This window comes from Naegleria gruberi, assembly GCF_000004985.1.
Source record: "Naegleria gruberi genomic scaffold NAEGRscaffold_69, whole genome shotgun sequence".
NCBI classification, from domain to species: Eukaryota; Heterolobosea; class Eutetramitea; order Acrasida; family Naegleriidae; genus Naegleria; species Naegleria gruberi.
In genome coordinates, this window is record NW_003163258.1 from 39,880 (window position 1) to 59,471 (window position 19,592).

The 19,592-nt window shown below is 34.0% G+C and overlaps 9 protein-coding genes across 9 annotated transcripts; 3 read left to right on the forward strand and 6 right to left on the reverse strand.

Annotated features, from left to right (window-relative positions):
• Positions 1 to 90: 90 nt before the first annotated feature.
• On the forward strand, positions 91 to 1,263 carry NAEGRDRAFT_74322 (uncharacterized protein; the record flags this gene model as incomplete). The annotated part of the gene is made up of 1 exon (XM_002670565.1): positions 91 to 1,263. One exon carries the CDS (start codon positions 91 to 93, stop codon positions 1,261 to 1,263), a length of 1,173 nt encoding a protein of 390 aa, XP_002670611.1.
• A 307-nt stretch (positions 1,264 to 1,570) lies between these two features.
• NAEGRDRAFT_74323 (uncharacterized protein) lies at positions 1,571 to 2,287 on the reverse strand (the record flags this gene model as incomplete). Its single annotated transcript, XM_002670609.1, has 1 exon — positions 1,571 to 2,287. The coding sequence occupies one exon, from the start codon at positions 2,285 to 2,287 to the stop codon at positions 1,571 to 1,573; it is 717 nt and encodes a 238-aa protein (XP_002670655.1).
• Positions 2,288 to 2,667: 380 nt separating this feature from the next.
• NAEGRDRAFT_74324 (uncharacterized protein) lies at positions 2,668 to 5,489 on the reverse strand (the record flags this gene model as incomplete). Its single annotated transcript, XM_002670610.1, has 2 exons — positions 2,668 to 4,010; positions 4,073 to 5,489. The coding sequence occupies 2 exons, from the start codon at positions 5,487 to 5,489 to the stop codon at positions 2,668 to 2,670; spliced, it is 2,760 nt and encodes a 919-aa protein (XP_002670656.1).
• Positions 5,490 to 5,734: 245 nt separating this feature from the next.
• On the reverse strand, positions 5,735 to 7,252 carry NAEGRDRAFT_74325 (uncharacterized protein; the record flags this gene model as incomplete). Its single annotated transcript, XM_002670611.1, has 1 exon — positions 5,735 to 7,252. The coding sequence occupies one exon, from the start codon at positions 7,250 to 7,252 to the stop codon at positions 5,735 to 5,737; it is 1,518 nt and encodes a 505-aa protein (XP_002670657.1).
• Positions 7,253 to 7,640: 388 nt separating this feature from the next.
• Positions 7,641 to 8,543, forward strand: NAEGRDRAFT_74326 (uncharacterized protein; the record flags this gene model as incomplete). The annotated part of the gene is made up of 1 exon (XM_002670566.1): positions 7,641 to 8,543. The coding sequence occupies one exon, from the start codon at positions 7,641 to 7,643 to the stop codon at positions 8,541 to 8,543; it is 903 nt and encodes a 300-aa protein (XP_002670612.1).
• A 632-nt stretch (positions 8,544 to 9,175) lies between these two features.
• On the forward strand, positions 9,176 to 10,669 carry NAEGRDRAFT_74327 (uncharacterized protein; the record flags this gene model as incomplete). The annotated part of the gene is made up of 1 exon (XM_002670567.1): positions 9,176 to 10,669. The coding sequence occupies one exon, from the start codon at positions 9,176 to 9,178 to the stop codon at positions 10,667 to 10,669; it is 1,494 nt and encodes a 497-aa protein (XP_002670613.1).
• A 208-nt stretch (positions 10,670 to 10,877) lies between these two features.
• NAEGRDRAFT_74328 (uncharacterized protein) lies at positions 10,878 to 13,055 on the reverse strand (the record flags this gene model as incomplete). The annotated part of the gene is made up of 1 exon (XM_002670612.1): positions 10,878 to 13,055. One exon carries the CDS (start codon positions 13,053 to 13,055, stop codon positions 10,878 to 10,880), a length of 2,178 nt encoding a protein of 725 aa, XP_002670658.1.
• A 1,657-nt stretch (positions 13,056 to 14,712) lies between these two features.
• NAEGRDRAFT_81780 (Sec23 protein) lies at positions 14,713 to 17,013 on the reverse strand (the record flags this gene model as incomplete). The annotated part of the gene is made up of 1 exon (XM_002670613.1): positions 14,713 to 17,013. The coding sequence occupies one exon, from the start codon at positions 17,011 to 17,013 to the stop codon at positions 14,737 to 14,739; it is 2,277 nt and encodes a 758-aa protein (XP_002670659.1). The 3' UTR covers positions 14,713 to 14,736.
• A 365-nt stretch (positions 17,014 to 17,378) lies between these two features.
• On the reverse strand, positions 17,379 to 18,008 carry NAEGRDRAFT_53393 (uncharacterized protein; the record flags this gene model as incomplete). Its single annotated transcript, XM_002670614.1, has 1 exon — positions 17,379 to 18,008. One exon carries the CDS (start codon positions 18,006 to 18,008, stop codon positions 17,379 to 17,381), a length of 630 nt encoding a protein of 209 aa, XP_002670660.1.
• Between the last annotated feature and the right edge of the window lie 1,584 nt (positions 18,009 to 19,592).

The following is a 19,592-nucleotide window of genomic DNA, read 5'->3' on the forward strand; positions in this document are numbered from 1 at the left end:
ATTAGAAAAATATTGGAAAATGGAAATATTGTAACAATTGCAGGAAATGGAACTGCTGGATTCAGTGGTGATTCACCTTTTAATATTATAATGTATCCTCATATTGGAAATAAGTTATTAACTGGAAATAGTAGCTTGTACTCCAAAATAGAATATAATTTGAAAAAACATTCAAGAGATCAATTATTTGGATTTCAAATTTATGGATTCATTCCACTCATTGAAAAAATTTCACCAAAATTTAGTAATATTTTGAAGAATGAAAAGATGCTTTGTTTGATGAGTTCATCACAACAAGAAATTATTCAAAAATTAATTGATTCTTTGCTGTATGATAAGAACAAGGTAAAGTTTAGCAAAGAAGAAGTGTTGGATGTTTTATTCATTTTGGGTTTATTTAAGAATGGTGAATTTATTGATTTGAAAAGATCATTGACAAGTGAATTTGTGAACTCATTCACATTAGAAAATCTTACTTTCAAATGGGAAACAATTGAAAATTTACTCAAAACTTGCAATGAGGAATTTGGTATTCAAAATTACATTCTCGATCAATTGAATAACCATTGCATTGAATATGCTGCTGTTCAAATGCAAACCAAAGAAGGAAACACTTTATTATCGACTCTTCCAATAATTATGAGAAATGCTACTGCCATATTTCCAAAAATGATCATTGCTCAACCAACTGCAATTAATATTGAGGAAACAATTGAAAATGAACCACAAACAATTGAATCATTATATGGTGATATGAAAACAAGTGATGTAAAAATCAAAATGGGACAAAACAAATACTTATATTGTCACAAAACTGTATTGAGTTCATCAAGTACATTGTTTAATGCATTATTTGACAGTGGATCTTGTTTCAGTGATTTGAGTGATGATGGAATATTCACACCTGACGAATCAGAAGATTTGGAATTATTGGAAATTGTGATCAAATATTGTTATAGAATTTCAATTGACAAAATTGATGCTGTTAAAATTATTGGATTACTTGATATGGCAATGAAACATGAAATTCAATATCTAATCAATTATTGCAAGAATAACTTTACTCTATCCATTGATAATTACTTTGCTATGCTTGAAGTTTGTGAAAATTATTTTGATTTACAACTATTTGAGCAATTTTTGAGAGAGATTCTCAAGTTTAGCATTGTCAACAGAAAACAACTCTTCATAGATCAAAATAGAATTTCCAAATTACCTGAAAAATTTTGGCAAGAAATCTTAAAGCTTTCACAGGACTTTTGAGATTATTTTGAGATTGAGACATGAAAATAATTATAATAATTTATGTGATGCATTATCATTGACCTTTTACTATTCGAGACGGGACTGTACTCTCTCTCCACCTCAATAAACAACAATACTTGGTAATGACTCAGCTTCCATTTTCTCTCAATGGTGCGTTTTGAATACAGAGGAAAAGACTAAAGTAATGACAAAAACTTTACATTCTTAAAGCTGTGAAGTAAAAATTGAATCAGAAGATGATGAAAAATTGACTTATCCTCTCAAATAAACGAATGTCTCACTGTTATTTAAAATGGTATTTTAATTACATAATTAAGCATTCTTGTTGGCTTTCTTCATTTTCATTGTTTCTTCTTCCTTGTTGTTGAACTTGTTGTTGTTGATTGGGAGGGTTATTAGTATTGGCAGCTACATACATGGCTCCTAAAGAAACTGCCCCAACAACAGCAAGTGCTCCCCAGAATGAGCCATTTCCTTGGTTAGTAGTAGTGCTTGTTACAGGTACTTCTGAATCCAATCTTGTTGTTTGCTCAAAATGTTCTGGTTCAATGAGATCCTTTGTGTGATCTCTGAGCTCTCCATTTTGGCCATTGTAAACTCCAAATGGTTTGATTGTACCAATCGAATCTGTATCCCATTCAAGAATTTCAGTCAAATAGTGAGAGGCATTGTTGCCACATCTCGTAACTTGTTCTCTGAGTTTTTGAAGTTTTCGTTTTTGATTTCTCCAAACCACATCTGGTGAATAGTTAATATGCTTTGCTTCCAATGCCAAAATATCAATCTTTCCATCATTACGAAATTTAGCAAGAATTGCATCTCCTTTGTAATGAGAAGGAAGATGATATTCGTATGCAATTAAATAGTCGTATTTACTTAAAAGAAATGCTTCACATGCTTCTTTTAAGACCTTTGCTTCCTCTCTAACATCAGCTCTTTCATGATGCTCTACATCATAATCAAGTTTTTCAGTGCATGTAAAGTGTTGTTGTCTCAAAGTTTGTCTAATAGAGGAGGACATTTTTTAATAGTTTGGCGAATCTCAACGTTTGTTTGGTTCCAAGCTAGTTTACAGGTTAGATGGGAATTCCCAGCGTTGTTAAATTACTTGGTGCATAAAGTGTTTGCTATTGATCTGTTAAAAACAAACAAACAAAAACGACGCATGTGATACACCAACACACATGTTTGAGTCAACAAGACAAGTATACAACATTTGTATCTCCCATGACATGCGTGGTCACATGTAACATTCATGGTACTAACTCGCCATACTCTTCTTACTCATTTTCAATATCAGATTGGAGTAGCTTGGTGTATCTAATGTAAAATGGAAGAATATTAGGAAGAATTTGAAGGAATAGAAATTACCAACCACACATGTCATACATATTACATGTTTTATTCATATCTCTTAATTTCCAGAGATTCAGTATTATATTGTTTAGTTTTGCTTTTGCCACCACTTTTACTTGCTGATGATGAAGATGGTGGTGGTGTGAATTTATCGTACTCAATGAAACACTTCTCATTCCTGTAAATCTCAATAATCTTCTTCCAATGTTCATCAATACTCAATAACTCTGCATTGCCTACAATAACCATGAGTGATATGGCTCTGGAAATGGCCACGTTCAATCTCTTTGGATTTTGTAGGAAACCAAGCTTGAATTTGGAATCTTGTTCCAATCCTTCAGTGCTACTCGATCTGACAGTTGTCAAAAGGATGACTCTTCTTTCTTGACCTTGGAATTGTTCAGTAGTTCCAACAAAGATTTTTTTGTACAATGGATTGGTGGATTTTCTCAACAATTTTTTGATTTCTTCTGCTTGTTTTCTGTATGGAGTAATGATGCCAATTTCATGTTCAGGATTATATTGGTTGTGTTTGCTGTTGAAAACCAATCCAGACTTTACGATTTCATCCAATTTATCCATTAAAACTTGAATTTCTTTGGAATTATACCATGAAGGTGAGTCATTATCACGTTTCTCATCACCCTTAACGTGGTAAAACAACATTGGAACTTGTGGATTCTCCAAAATTGGATTGTTAATGAAGAGATTTGCTGAATTAATATCAGTACATGATGAAATTAAGGAATTATTATAAAATACAGAGCTATAGACTTGCATTATTTTAGGGTGAGCTCTGTATGATTGTTGTAATTGAGTAATAGAACAGCAATTATCTCCTAACTTGACTAAATGTTCCAAGAGGGATTCGCCCAATCCATATTCAACAGCAAGAGGAGATCTTACAATTGGTCCAAGTTGTTTTGGATCACCTGCCAACACAACAACTGTATTGTCACCTTTCAAAGAGAATGGTATTAATGCTTCTGGAATAACAGATTCACCAGATTCATCAATAATAATATGAGAAAAGTGTCCTGGCTTAACTCCCTTACTGTACAAATAACCAGATGAAGTGCATGTTGAAATAATTACATCATATTTGGCGATTTCATGTAATTCTGGAATTTCAAAACCTTGATCAAGTTTGTTTGAGAATTTAATAATCCACCTCTTTGTGAATGTATTTGGATCTCTTTGAACACTATTCATTCTCATCATTTTCACTAATGGATTCAAGTTACTATCGACCAGTCTTTCCACAATAATATCAGCTGCTTGATTGGAAGGAGCACATATGAGAATCTTGTGATTTGGATCTTGTTTCATAATTTCCAAGATACATTGAGATACTACGAATGTTTTACCTGTTCCAGGAGGTCCAAAAACTATTTTGATATTAGTAAGAATCTAGCACCAGAAAATACATTCCTGAAATAAGGAGAGTCACACATTGAGAGAGCTCTATGCATCAACTTGATTGGAGTTCTTGAGAATCTGAAACTGATATCAACCTTTTCATACTTTTCTACATTTTCATGGAATGAAACAACTACATGATCTAAATTGACATAATGAATGAAACCTTTGAAAAGAACAGTTCTTGCCTTTGTTTCGTGATGAGGTCTACATAAAATCAAATCTCCTCTCAATACGGATGGTCTCTTTTCAGCAAGACCTGCACAATAGACTTTGTACAATCTAGAATTAGGAGCATGTCTGTATCTTTCCTCATAGCTTTCCAATTTAATTCCTGACAAGTCGTATTGCTTAATGTCATAAATCATTTGGGCCTCTTCAACATGTAATAATGTTCCTAATAAATTATGAGTGTATGTGTACATGTCATTAGTAGAAACATGTTCATTTGGTTCCTGTTGAGTAACCTTTGTTCCTTGTTTCAATTCACCAGACAATTCATTCTTGAGTTGAGCATTCATTGCATGTTTTTCCAATATTTTCTTATTATCCAAAACATTCTTAATCTTATCAGGAAGTTCATAAGCTTCCAATGGTTTTTGGAATTTCATTCCATCCCCCAAAGGTCTCTTTCCAGATTTGACATTATTAAATCTCCAAACATGTCTATATTTTCTCTTCTTCAAATTTGGTAATTTGTAAATTCTGTCTGGATCATAATGAAGAGTGAAAATCTTCTTTACAGAACCACCCTCAAGAGTTTCCTTTTCAAGGGTCTGATAGAAAAATAAAGTGGGATGTAAAATTTGATAAACCAACATTTGAGGACTCAATTGTGAATAATTCAACTTGAATCTTTTGTGAACCATTTTGAGAAGTTTCTTGGTATCCATCTTTCTTGGCACATCCAAAGTAGATGTGACAAAATGAATAATATCTCTCTTTCTATTCTCATCCAAAAGGAGACCATTCATACTTGTGCCATTATTATTATTATTATTATTATTGGACACAGATGGTGGTGGAGTTGATTCTGATTGTTGTGGAGTTGCTTGTTTCTTTGCTCTTTTCCTACGATTTGAATTTTTAGATGTTGTTTTACCTGTTGTGGTGGTGCCTGCAGAAGTCTGCTTGTGAGCAACATTTGATGATGCAGATGCATGTTGCACAACAACATTCAATGCAGCTTTGAATGTTGTTGATGCATTAGCATTCACCATGCTCTTCTTAATATCGGCCTTCTTTTTACGAGTGCGCTTTGGCTGTGGAGGAGCCGTGTTGGCTAAATTTAAAGTAGTATCAGCCACCACTACATGTTGGTGATGGTCATCTGAAATAGTTGAAGTGTTATTTGCTGGTTTTCTTGTGCGTCTTGTTCTTCTTGTGCCTGCTTGTTGTGGGTAGTTGTTGTTTGGTGTTGGGTTGGGAGGTGGAATGGTGGTGGACATTTTTTTGGATTTGATTGGCGAAATGTTTCGAGAGTTATTTGTTTATGATTCTCTTGAATTCCCAACCTTTACCAAAATGGAAATCGCTATAAATAAATAGATTGGGAATAGTTTAAATTCAATAGAATGTATAGCTTGAATCTTTGAGATTGCCATTATTTCTGGATCTTGTTTTAATGAAATGATCATGATTTTCATTTCTAGCGAATGAGGAAATTTTTTGAATGAAAACGAAACATCTCGAATCAACACGAGGATATGTGTTTCCAATTACTTTTGATTAATGTGTTGGAAAATGGCATAATAGATAGGATTCCATTAACATCAAATTCAAATCTGGTTTCTAATCTGTTGCTTGTAAGATCAATTCCAATATCAATAGTTGCAATTCCAATAAGCTCTCTAGATTCTGGTCTATCCCCTTCAAATATTTTAATTTGAAATGTTTTCCTTTCCATTATTGAATCTGAAATTAACAACTGAGACACCTTAATACATGGAATCGAAACCTCTGTAGGAAATATAGTTAACATATTTCCTTCCATTTCACATGTAATTGGTCGACTGGTTGTGTCTATGATAAGGCATTCCTGTTCGAAACCTCCCAATATCCCTCCTTCAAATGCAACTCCAAATGCAACCTCGTATGGTAAAAGAGGTTTAGGATAGAGAGTTTTACCGAAATAGTTAGATATTAGCTCTTTTAGTTTTGGAATTTCACCTCCTCCACCAACAAAAATCACATGATCAATCTCTTGCTTTGTAATTAATGATCTTGTGTGAACTCTTGTCACTAAATTCATGCATTTTCTAAAAAACTCAATATTCAATTCTTCAAAAAGTGATCTACTTATTGTAATCTCAAAATCATTTCCATCCATAAGAGATTCAAGACTGATTTTTGTTTCTAATTCATTCGAAAGTCTCTTCTTTGCTTCTTCACATGCCAAATTCAGTCTCCTCATTGAAATTGGATTTTCTTGTAAATGTTTTTTGAATGATTTGTAAAATTGTTCACAACAATAATTAACCAGACTTTCGTCCAATAATGATCCTCCAACATTAGAGAATCCTTCACTCGTTCTAGTCTCAAAAATGTCACTTTCTACAATCATTATCGATGCAGAACATCCACTCCTTCCCAAGTCAAATAGGAAAACCCTCCTCTCTCCATGTTCCTTCCAAAGATATTGGAAACAAGATGCAGAGGTGTCATGTATGAATCTTGCAATTTTTAGGCCAGCATACTCGCCAGCTTTTTTCATTATAATTCTCTGACAATTCGAATAATAATTTGGAATTGACACAATAATCTCTGTAACTAAAGTATTCAAATATCTTTCAGCATCTTGCTTCAATTCTTTCAAAATCAATCCAATCATTTCAGATATCGATAATTCACCATTAATAACACCCAATCGAATAGTTCCATCCTCCTTTCGAATAATTTTGAATGGCCATCTCCTCTCTTGTGAACTAAACTCATCGTCATCATGAAATGTTTTTCCAATTAATTTTTTAAAATCCCAGAAACAACAATGAGGATTCACTAAACTATATTCTAAAGCCTCTTGTCCAATTAATATTTTACTTTCCGATACTGATGATGATGATGATTCATCTAGAAAGGCCAAACAAGTTGGAGTTTCGTATTTACCGAATTTATTGGGAATATATTCAATGTGATCTTTAATGTAAACGGCAGCCCTACAGTGTGATCCTCCAAAATCAATTCCAACAATTCCATTTTGCAATTTTTTCATTTTTTTCTCACTTGTTTCTGTTTGGTTATGATCATTACAATGCCACTTTTGTCCTATTGTGTTTTGCTGCCACAATGTTGTTACACTGCTTTACCAAGCTTACATTTCCACTTCAACTCAAACTTCCCGCCTTTTTTACAACTTTGAAAAAAACAAAATTGGTCGTTAAAAGGTCCAGATGAACACGCGGAAAAAGAGGAGGAAATAGAGTCGGCTGTTGATTCATGAATGAATTAAAAATACAGCATCAGAGAGGAAGAAAGGAGGAAGAAATGAGACAAAGAAAAGCGAGTGTGTATAACAGTTGTGGATTGCATAAATAGCGAACACATTGTCTGAACTGACAATAACAAAAAATTGAAAACAATCAAAACAATCATCTCTTAACATGTCATCCACCAAAGTTCTCGTTGTAGGTGCCACTGGTCGTTTAGGATCTTTGATTACCTCTGCCTTATTAAACAAACCAACAGTTCAAGTTTCTGCATTGATCAGAAAGGGAAGCGAAACTAAAGCTGAACAATTGAAAGAAAAGGGAGTTCAATTGATTAGTGGAGCATTGAATGATTCTGTCGAGGATTTACAACAAGCATGTCAAAATGTTGATGTTATTATTAGTGCTGTTATTGGTTCTGAAGACACCATTATGGATGGTCAACTAAGATTGTTGGAAGCTGCCAAGAAGGCTGGTGTTAAACGTTTCATTCCTTCTGATTATTCTGCTGATTATTTAAGAGCTTCCATTGGTGATCATGACCACTTTGATATGAGAAAGCAAGTTGCTGAACAAGTGAAACAGTCAGGAATTGGTTACACTATCTTTTTGAATGGAGTTTTCATGGAAACATTCTTTGGACCATTCTTGAACATAATTGACACCAAGAATCACAAGATTACTTATTATGGATCTGCTGATACTCTTGTTGATACAACTACTTACGAAGATGCTGCCAAGTATGTTGTCGAGGCTGCTCTTGATCCAGAACAATTGAACAAGATTGTTTCTGTTTCTGGTGATCGTGTCTCCTATACTCAACTAGCTCAACAAATTGAACAAGTCACTGGACATAAGATTACATTGGAAAGAAAAGGAAGTGTTGAGGATCTTAAGAAACTCATTGAAACTACCAAGAATACCACTCATAACGTTTGGGCCTACATTGGAATGCAATATCAATACGCTCTTCACAGTGGAATTTGTGAGTTGAAGAATATTCAAAATAGCAAGTATCCAAATGTTCACCCAACTTCTATCAAGCAATGGCTTGAAAAGAATAAGAACATTTTTTAAAGTGTTGAATAGTTCTTGTTAGAATCAGACTTAACTCTATGGGAAACCTGCCGTAACAATGGTCTCATTCAATTAATAAACTTGTAAATTTTTTCTCGTGGTTATTATTATTATAATATTGAAGAATCTGATGGTTCATTCTCTCTCTTCAAATCAGCATGTTTACTGATGAGGAAGAAATCAAATTGAGTCGGAGCAGCTTAATAATTTATTCTTAATGCTCCAACTGTTTGAAGTACCACAGAACAGATGAGCTTATACTTCATTAGTTGAATTTTCTTAGGTCCTTTATCATTAAGGAACAACATGATTATCCACTGATTGAAAGATTGCCACAATTATACGGCGTTGTATTGATTAAATTTCCTTCTGGTATTGCGGCGTTGCTGGAAGTTTTTGCTCATCCTTTCTATTCCTTGAATTAAGACTTAATCGAGCGGTTTCTTGGGAGGTCTATTTTTCAGTACATATCTCTCCAACTTTGGAGATTGTCTTTCTTGATTTGAAATTTGTTATGACTAAACCCAAAGCAATTTCTATTGTTTTTACAGAAAGTTACATGGTTGCAATGAAAAATTCACTTATTAAGGCGACCTTTTAGGACCACAACTATTGAAAAAACAAACAACAAAATGAGTCAACCTGAAGGACAGCAGAATGATGACGCTAAAAATCTCTTCAATTTAGGAACCAAGTATGAGAGGGAGGGAGATTATGTCAAGGCAATGGAATGGTATTTGAAAGCTGCTGAAAAAGGCCATGCTGCTGCACATTATAATATTGCAGGATTTTACCATGAGGGGATGGGTGTTAAACAAGATTATTCGAAAGCCATGGAATGGAACTTGAAAGCTGCTGAAAAGGGTGATAAATTTGCATTGTTTAATATTGGATACATGTATTCGAATGGAGAAGGGGTTAAAAAAAATTATGCCAAGGCAATGGAATGGTATTTAAAAGCTGATGAACACAATAGTGCAGATGCACAACACAATATTGCCCAATTTTATTATTATGGACAAGGAGTTCAAAAAGATAATGCCAAAGCAATGGAATGGTATTTGAAATCGGCTGGAAATGGAACTTCAGGTGTCAGCTCAGCTGCCAAATATAATATTGGATCCATGTATGCTAATGGAGAAGGAGTTCCCTGTGACATGTCAAAAGCTTTTAGATGGTTTTCTACGGCTGCTAAAGAAGGACATGCAGGTGCACAATGTGCTCTTGAATATTTATTAGACAACTTTGAAGATCTTGATGATGAGGATGAAGAGGAATTCGGTATGGAAAACATTTTGGAATTAGCTCGTCAAGGAGATGCCAATGCTCAATACGAAGTGGCAGATTTATTTCTCAATGGTATGCAGAGTGAATATCAAGCACTGGAATGGTATCTTAAAGCAGCTAAACAAGATCATGCACCAGCTCAATACGAAGTTGGAAACTGTTATTTCTTTGGACGTGGCACTAGCAAAGATCTCTCTTCTGCTCTTGAATGGTTTTTAAAATCTGCAGATCAAGAATATCCTAAAGCACTTTTAATGATGGGTTATTTGTTTGAAAATGGAGTTGAGGTTGAAAAGAACTTTGAAAAGGCGTTGGAATACTATAAGAAAGCAGCCGAAAAGGGGGATAATCAAGTAAAGTTTACCCTCGCCTTAATGTATTCAGAGGGTAAGGGAACAACTGCAAGTATGATGGATTCACTTAAATGGCTACTTGATTCGTATAAGGAAAGCATGTTAAGCAAAAGTGTTGTTCAATTTTTACAATATTTCAACTTGGTAACCGTAAGTGGAATTGAGAATAGAAAGGATAAGAAATTCATTACTCAACTTTACGATGATTTTATTTCAAAATCAATTTGTGATGTGTGTGAAGAAGATTGTGAGGGTTTTTATTATGCAACTGGTAGTGACAGAAATTCTTTTGATGTTTGTCAAAAGTGTTGGAAAAAGACTAAAATATTGAAAGAGTTTAAGGATGAAATTGGAGACAGAAAATTTAAGGAAACTCATTACCTTGCACATTTCCTTCCGCTGATTATGTTTTGTAAGGAAAAAGAAGGAGTTTCTAATAAGCAGTTGGACACAATTATTGCAGAATTGAAAAAATGTGTAATGTAACTTCACTGATTTGTAGCAACCTTTCATCTGAATGATTACAATAAAGATTTAATATTTAATATTAAATACAATGATTAACAATGTAATGCTGAATAAAAGAATGAATTTTGATTCGCTCAAATTTGATGCTTGTGAAATAATTGTTCCATTGCTGTCAGCTCTTGGAATGACACCTCCTGAAGAAGTTGCCACAATTGGCTTGGATGATTTACTTGGAGTAGGTTTCGTATAGGAATAGCTTGGTTGTGGTGTAGTAGAAGCTACTGGAATTGGAATACTTGGCTGAGGAGATGGTGGATGGAATCGAATTATTGGAAGAATTTGAGTTGATTACTTGATCTAATTTCACACCGATTTGATCAATTGGAATTTGAACTCCCAATAACAAACTCAAATAGCTTTCCAATACTGTGAAATTACCAGCAGCAAAATTTACAAAAATTGAATCAGTCATTTCGGCTGTATTATTCGAATAGGTACTATACTTTTTGAAATTATTGAAAATTGAATTACTCGTCTTTCCAACAAACACATTAAATGTCACATTATTGCCTTTTGGAGTATTTGGTTCATCATTGAGTATATTTGGAAGTGTTGGATATGAGTCAATCCAAATCTTACTCGTGTTAAATGGAACTTTGAGGAGATTTGTGTTAATTTCAACAGTATTGGCCCAGGTCAACCCACGATCATCTGCATAAATGGCCTGTGTATTATTCACAAACACATTTCCAAACACAACATTGTCTCTTCCACCACCAATCAATAATCCTCTATAACAGTCAACCAGGATATTTCCATACATGGTTACTGAAGAGAACATGTCATCCAAGTAGATGCATGTAGCACCTAGATCACCCATTCCTTTAACATTGTAAATGTAATTATATCTGATGAGATTACCTCTCTGTGTCCAATCACGTCCTGAATAAATTGCTGAACTATCTTGAGATGATTTACAGACATTGTGAATCTTATTGTAGGATAAATCATGATTGTTACCTCCCCACATGATGGCTACGTGGTCTCCATTGTAAATTTCATTGTTTCTACATGTGATTCCTACGCCTTGGACTGAAATTGCTGGTCTATAAGTTTTGCCAATTCTGGAATAGTTAAAAATTGTATTTCCCATAACAAGTGCATTCCATGAAGTAAGTGTAGTTCTTGATCCAGCACTAATGCTCAAACCTCCTTGTCCTATTTCATAAAATGTGTTGTAATTAATTTTACAATAATCATCACAGTTTGTCATTGAAATTCCTCTATTACCAATATTGGAAAAAGTACAATGTGAAATCTCAATTGCTGTCAATGTATTAGCAACTAAACCAACCCCTCTACACATTTCAAACTTGAGATTTGAAAATAATTGTCCATTGGCCAATGAAACAATCAAATGTTCAGAAACTGAAATCATGACATCATCATTGGCAGTGATTTCTGAAGGAGGCCAAAAGAAAATGACATCATCCAATATAATATATTCACCTGGCATGTCTAATTCACTCAAAAAGTTGGCCACATAAATTCTCTGACCTTTCTGAATTCCAAGCGAAGGTTTAAATTGTAATTGAACTGTTCCATTCGAATAGAGTTTAGAAAGCGGTGCCAATTCATCTGCCCAATCATAATAAAAGTAGGAGAATACGAATGGATACTTTTCAAGTGGCCAATTCATTCTATTAGGAGAACCAGTGCTGTTCAATCTCACCATGTATTCTGCATCAGTTGACAAGATTTTCAAATATTGATCTTCCCCTTGAGGAGTCTTATTTGGATATCTGGCAACAGTTTGAACCTTTCCTCTGAAGAATAACTCATTCCCAGATGTTGTTCCACCAATGGAATAACCTGCCCTCTTGAGTGCCACAATCTGAGAGGAGGAGAAACCAGCTTGTGTTAAATTTAACATTTTAACATGACCCCTACTTGATTGTGGAAGCATTGAATACGAATCTTCATCATTAGAATCAAATGTTTTCCACAAGTAGGAAGGCAATGGCACTGCTCCTGAAAAGATTACCTCACCATTCTCTCTCCATGGTTTCCAATAGACTGGCGATGATCGATCATTAAATTTCGAAGGTTTCACAATCGATGTTGAAGCATTGAAAAAATAACGACCATCATCAATGTTCACATAAATTGTAACATTCTTGATGAGAGTTTGACTGAGTGAATTCTTATAGGTTTGAATCCATTGAGAAGCTTTGGCTATGGTTTGAAAAGGACTAGTTGTTGAATTTCCTGAATTTGAATCAGATCCTTCGTGTTGGGAAATGTACAAGTTGACTGTTAGTGATTGTTGGGTGTTAACGAATGTTAAACATGCCCAACACATGCAAAACAGAATGGTTAAAAGGTAGTTATTCCCAAGAATCATTTTTTTTTGAGTTTGTTAAGAGAACGTCACTTGCCACAATGCTTTTTTGACACTTTTTAAAGTGTGTTTCCCCTCAAAGTGGAAGTGGTATTAAATAGTTAGTAATTGAGGTTGTGATGCGAAATCATATTGTTGTCTCTGGGTTTAGCACTCAAATGTCAACTTTCGAATAGCAATAGTCAAGTAACAACTTAACGAATCAGCAAAAATTTTGGTGAATTACACAAAAAGGGAAATATTTGCAATAAAAACTATCCATTGAATTGTAAGTTATTATACAATACCCATCTACAGCTTTTTTTCAATAACATTAAAGCAATACAGTGTTGATTTTATTTCCTCAACTCAATAAATAATATTCGAAATGCTTGAATCTGAAAGACATTTTTTCGACTGGAAACTGGAAAAGTAGATGCAATTGTAATGCCTAGCCAATTAAAATTTATTTTGTAATCTCATGTACTTGAGTGAACCTATAAAAGTTTTAGTAGTAAAAAAAACAAGAAAAAAAAATAACAACAAACATGAAAAGAAAACTCGACCATGACCAGCACCACAGCAATAACGCTAAAATAATCTAGACAATTCATAATCCACTCAATTTACTACGTATTGATGATTTGCAAACAGCCTTTTCAGTATCATCATCCTCATCATTTGATGAATTTTATGAACGATTAATCAAGAATATGAAATTCCGATCAGAACAAACAAAAACAATATTAAAATCAGTGATGACTCATGTAGTATTATTCATTGGAATGGATGATGTGTTGAGTGGATCTGTGCTGATGGTTTGTAAAGAGTGGTATCATGAATTGATAAATAATGAATTTGTCTGGAATGTGCTGTATGACAGATTAATTGCCTCTAGCCTTGAATATGCCAAGTTTTGGCGTGAAGATCCTTCAAATCAAATAACAAATAATTATTATGATGTACGTTTGGGAAACAAGACTGATGTAAATCCAAGAGAAAAGATTAAATGGTCAACTCCACAAAAGACTGATTATTCATGGCAATTTAAGAAAGCGTTTTGTCTTGCTAAATTTGCAAGTTATTCGAAACATAGAACTCTAGGAACTATCAAAACGTTTTCATCATTGAATTATGATAGTGATGCCTTTTTATGCCTTAGAGATTTTGAGCCAAACTTGAATTCTGTATTCCATATTACCTGGCAAAAAAAGAAAGATAGTAATTGCAATGATGACATTTTCTATGCTAGTGCCGGCTCACCAGACCTACACCAGCTGAGATCATTAATGGAGTTTACATTGGATTACTTCAATATTGCCCGTCCACACCAGTCGTTTACAATGAAAGTTAAAATTGATCTTTTCAGAAATGAAAATGAAGAAGACACCAGATACGTTTCACAAATTAGTGTTGAAACAATGGATGTTCTTAGATCTTTCAACTATTCTTCAGCATCAGCAAGTGATAGATTAGTTCTATTGCAATCTAATCTATTTGGAAAAGAACAATACACTAATACTGCGCCAATACTTAATCCTGAAAATATTGAAATATTTCGTACCGAGTGGCTAGGAGAGGAAGAAGGTAAATTCCCTTTTCAATGGTTCATATTTTCACTACGTATCCATCCATTATCAGATGCCGTTAATACACTTATTTACCAATAAATAGTAGTAGATTCCAATAAAGTTTCAGCCAAGTTTTATTGAGATTGGACAGCAAGTTTTCTAAGACCATCCAAAAATACTTGCATAGCAGCATCATCTGTCAAAACGACTGTACTATTTTGGCCATACATTTGGTCCTTGTGAGTGGTTGAAGGGTTAATCTTGGCCATCAAGAATCTTGCTTGACCTGAACCTTGATCACATTCGATATATCTTGGATATGGGAAACGATCCTTAATAATAAGCTTGGCATCGTTCTTTGGTAATTCTAACAATTTAGCAAAGCTTTCGTATTGAGGTTGGTGATGATAACCAGCTTCTCTCCATGAAGTAACAGTTTCACCATAGTGAATCAAAACGGTAAAGAAGGTATCCAAGAGGAGAATGACATCAGGTCTAACAGAGTTAGAGTCCAATTCAACAGGGTGTGGGGATTCAGTGAAAGAGTAAGAGTACAAGGTTGGTTGGATCATGGTAATAGAATTGGTGGTTGTTTCTCTATTCAAAAGTAATCTAAACCAAGCTGTTTCATCAGGACTGGAGTTGAAAACTCTCAAGAATTGACTTCTTCTCAAGTGGTAAAGGAATTGAGGGAAAACTGAAAATTGAGGTGAAAGGATCAATGAATCAGGATTATTAGGAGTGTAAGTACCGAATTTGGAGACCAACTTGATCAATGACTTGTCCAACCATCTCAAAACATCGAATAAATATTCAGTTTCAGCCTTGAATACAGATAATCTGGCAACAAGGGCTGTGGCAGCTTCTTGATCGAAACCTTGGGCAAGTTCATCAAATCTATTTGGTTGAGCACAACCAAGAGATTGAGTTGTTACTCTTAATCTATATTCGCCTGAAGGATGTTGATAAGCAGTAACAAATTGGAAGCATCTGATAGCTGGAGTATTCATGTTGGTTGGATTTTGTTGATTAACAACATCAAAGTAGAAGGCAAGAGTAGTACTTGGATGGATAGCATTAATCTTCCAGGCATTTGTACTACCTTCACCGATAATATTTTCAGATACATTATTGGCCTTTCTGTTCATGGAAGTAACTGGACCAAGAACACCACAAACCTTAATTTCGTTTGAACATTGAATTTCAACTGAGCCGTTCAAACCCATCTTAAGTTGTTCATCAGATCCTGTTTCAAAGAATCTCATGTATGATTCCTTAAAGATTGGATTATCAAAAGTGTCAGTCAAAACCATAGTACCTCCGGTATTTTCACAACAAGATTTCATTTCCAAAACACCAATTTGATCAAGATTAGCAGCGAAAATATCCAAAACATGTCCATTTTGAACTAATCTTTGAGCAATCTTCTTATAAAACTCGGTAGCCTTCTTGAAGTGTGGAGCCTTTCCGCTTCTCAATTCATTGTGCAATCTAATTTGTTCAATAAGTTCCAATCCAACAACTTCACCATCACCAAAGGTACATGGACCACCAATAAAGTTCAAAATTCTAGATCCGTATCCCTTAAAGGTTGATTCAAGAAGAGAAGTAGCAACAGATAAAGCAACACCGGTACAACGACGTGGACGACGACCACTCTTAACAGGCCATGGATCAGTTTGAAGTTCTTCAATAATATCCATTAATTGAGGACAATCAGCAAGTGGACACAAGAATTTAGAAATGGCTGGGTTAATAATTGGTTGATTTGGTAAACGTCCAAATTGTCCTTGTTGTGGTTGGGATGGCATTTTCAAACCTAATTGTTCTTGAACTTGTTCCACTGGTGTTTCCTTGTCTCCTCTGAAAACATAAGCTTTACTACATTCCTTGAATCCTAATTCAAAAACTTGAACTGTTGCTCCATAAGTAATCAAACCAACAAGAGAATTTTCAGGAATAATATTAAGACTTTGCAAAATAGAATCCTTCATGAATCTCATTTCATCTTCTGGAAGACAAGTATCAACCAAGAGAAGGAAAACTGGTGCTGGTGCATTAGGCTTGTTAAGTTTGTATTCAATAGTAGTGAAACCAGTGTGAAGTTCGGCAGGATGTTGAGCTTCAGTAATTCCAGAGTATGAAGGAGGGAACATATTAACATCCATACATAATGGACAACTCCATTGTTTAATTCTATAATCAACTCTAGCAAAAGGGTTGAGAATACCTCTACAAGTTTTACAAACAACAGGTTCGTATGGAAGTGTAAGAAGTCCTGGGATTTCCTTGAGAGGAGTGTATAAACAACCAACAGGAATAACACAACGAGATTGATCAATTCTGTTAGCTGGAAGAATATTCCAAGAATTACGAACACCGTTCGATGTTTCGTTTAATGTTGGATCCATCTTGTATTATTAAAAAATTATAATTATTTGATGATTAAATTTTCTTCCTCTTGTTGTTTTTCAAAACCGGCTTGAAGCGGAAAAAATGAAAATGAAAGGTGAACAGAGAGGTTGAATTTTTTTTAATAAATAATCTTTGAAATTTTTTATTCAAGCAAACAACGGTTCGAACTCCACGTCATTTCCAGCAAGACATAGACGTGTTTTCTTGAGATAGATAACTAAGGATTATCCACTCGTGTGATGATGACCAAATTACATCATCCATTGAGGTAATTCTCAATATTATTAATATTTTGAAATATATTACATTCTAAATGATGAGTATTGTTAATTTTTTGGAAAAATAATAATTTTATCAACATTTAATGTCTACGTCCTCCTGATTTCTTCTTTACTGTTTGGAAACCATCTTCATCAATTTCTGGTTCTTCCTTAACATGAACATGGTCATGGTTATGATCAGCCATGTTAGCATCTTCATCATCACTATCTACGTGATTAACTCTTATTTTCTCTTCCTTTTCTTCATGTAATTTCTTTTCAACAAATTCTGCTTCTGATGGCATTTCAAATGGTGTTCCTTGTTTTTCCGAAAGTAATCTAATGACTTCAGTAAAATTATTATTGAGAATTTGTTTGAAAAGTATGAGAATATGTTTAGAAACAATTTTAATTGATCCATCAAGAATATCAATACCTAAATCTTCTTCCAAAACATCATTCATATATTGTACAACTTCATCAACTTCTAATTGGTCACCATCATTAGAAATCCACTCTTTAATATTATTTTGGAATTCATCCAATAAATCATCGGTATCACCTCCCGAAGCAGAATGTTGTCTAGCAAGAGTGAGAGCAGTCCATTTGCTAAAGATTGTATTAACGGCTTTACAGAAGTAAAAATATTGATACAGAGAATAATTATCGTTATGTTTTGGTGATTTAATATCAGAAGAAGCGGACGAAGATGTTGGTGTGTTAGTTTGCATTTTTTTTTCAAAGATTCGAAATAAATGTGGAATTTGGTTTAATTGTTTTTATTGGTTTTGCATTGCTTTGAGTTTGCTCATTTGAAGAATCATTCGATTGGATTCGTAACATTCTCTAACTAATTGTTGTAATTCAATTGATTCTCTTCTTTCTTGCTGTTTTTCTTCAGAGGTTTTCAGTGCTTCTGTTCTGAAATCTAAAACAACATTGACATAATTTCTTAAATGGACTGGTGCCTTATTTTCTCTATCAACAGAAAAATGTACCACATCTGCTGTTGGAGTCAAAACTGAAAATGAAAAATTATTTTTCTCTTTTTCAGACATATCAATAATTGTTCTATCCTCAAATTTAGCTCGTATTCTACCATCGGCAAATAATTGAAAATGACCAATTGATTTGTAATGAGATTCTTTAAGTATTTGAGATGAATAATTCTTCTTTGTTTGAACCTCCAAATTTGGTTTGTAAACGACCATCTTTTGAGAATTCTCGAAAAGGTGTTTCATTATTTGGAAAAGCTCCTTGCTAGGTAATGATTTTGTAATCTCTACACCTTTCCTGCTTTCAGAGAAGCTGTATATTTCTGGTGGAAGTATATTGACATCAAACACCTTTGACAATGGCCTCGAATAACTAGGATCATAAGACCACAGTTTGAAAAAACTGAAAATATCTGAGAGAAAATATAATTCCTCTTCGTTCAATATTAATTCCACAACTTCTTTCAAGTATTTTAACGTCATAAATTGAGTATACTCTATTAGAATCGTATTATTTTTCTCCAAACAACATGATAAATATCCTATACAACTTTGATTTTGTCGATGGGTGGCAATACTCTTGTAGACACTCGATAGAGTGACATTATTAACTCCCTTTTTCACTTCTCCAGTAAGTCTTGATGTCTTTTTAGTTTGTGGAAGTGTCATTGTGTAAATAATTTCCACATTTACTGGCTTTTCATCCTTATCGTATCTTTGCTTGTAGTAATAGAGTGCAATAGCAACTGCATATTTCCATCTATCAGGATAACAATGTTTAGAAAATAATTGATCTTGCTTAATGTACAAAAATTTAGATTGGTTATTTCTATAAATTATTTAGCTTTTCTAAAATGATTGATTCCACATACCTCGAATGAACTACTGCTGGGAATGATATTTTAAAAAGTACTCCGTTTGGGGCCACTGTTATTGAAACAAAATCAGGGTAGGTGAAACTCTTCAACGTTATACTTCCATCTTTATGATAGGTAACCAATTCTGAATCGAATTTCCACTGAACAATTGACATATTTACAGACGACTCGAATAAATTAGCAGAAAAATACTCCTTCGCAAGAATTTGCTCGCATAAATAAGGTTCCTCAACGTGACAATTATAAAACAGTAATAATTGATTCAATTTCATTTTGATTTGTTCCTTTCCCTTATTTTGAGCAAATGCTGTAATTTGAAATTCAAACTTGGGAGGCTTCCTCTCCAATATAACATCAAGATCCCTATCCGATCCTTCCGATAATCCTTCACTGTAGTAATAAAATATTGTTCCTTCCTCTGCTAATAAAATTGCTGTTTGAT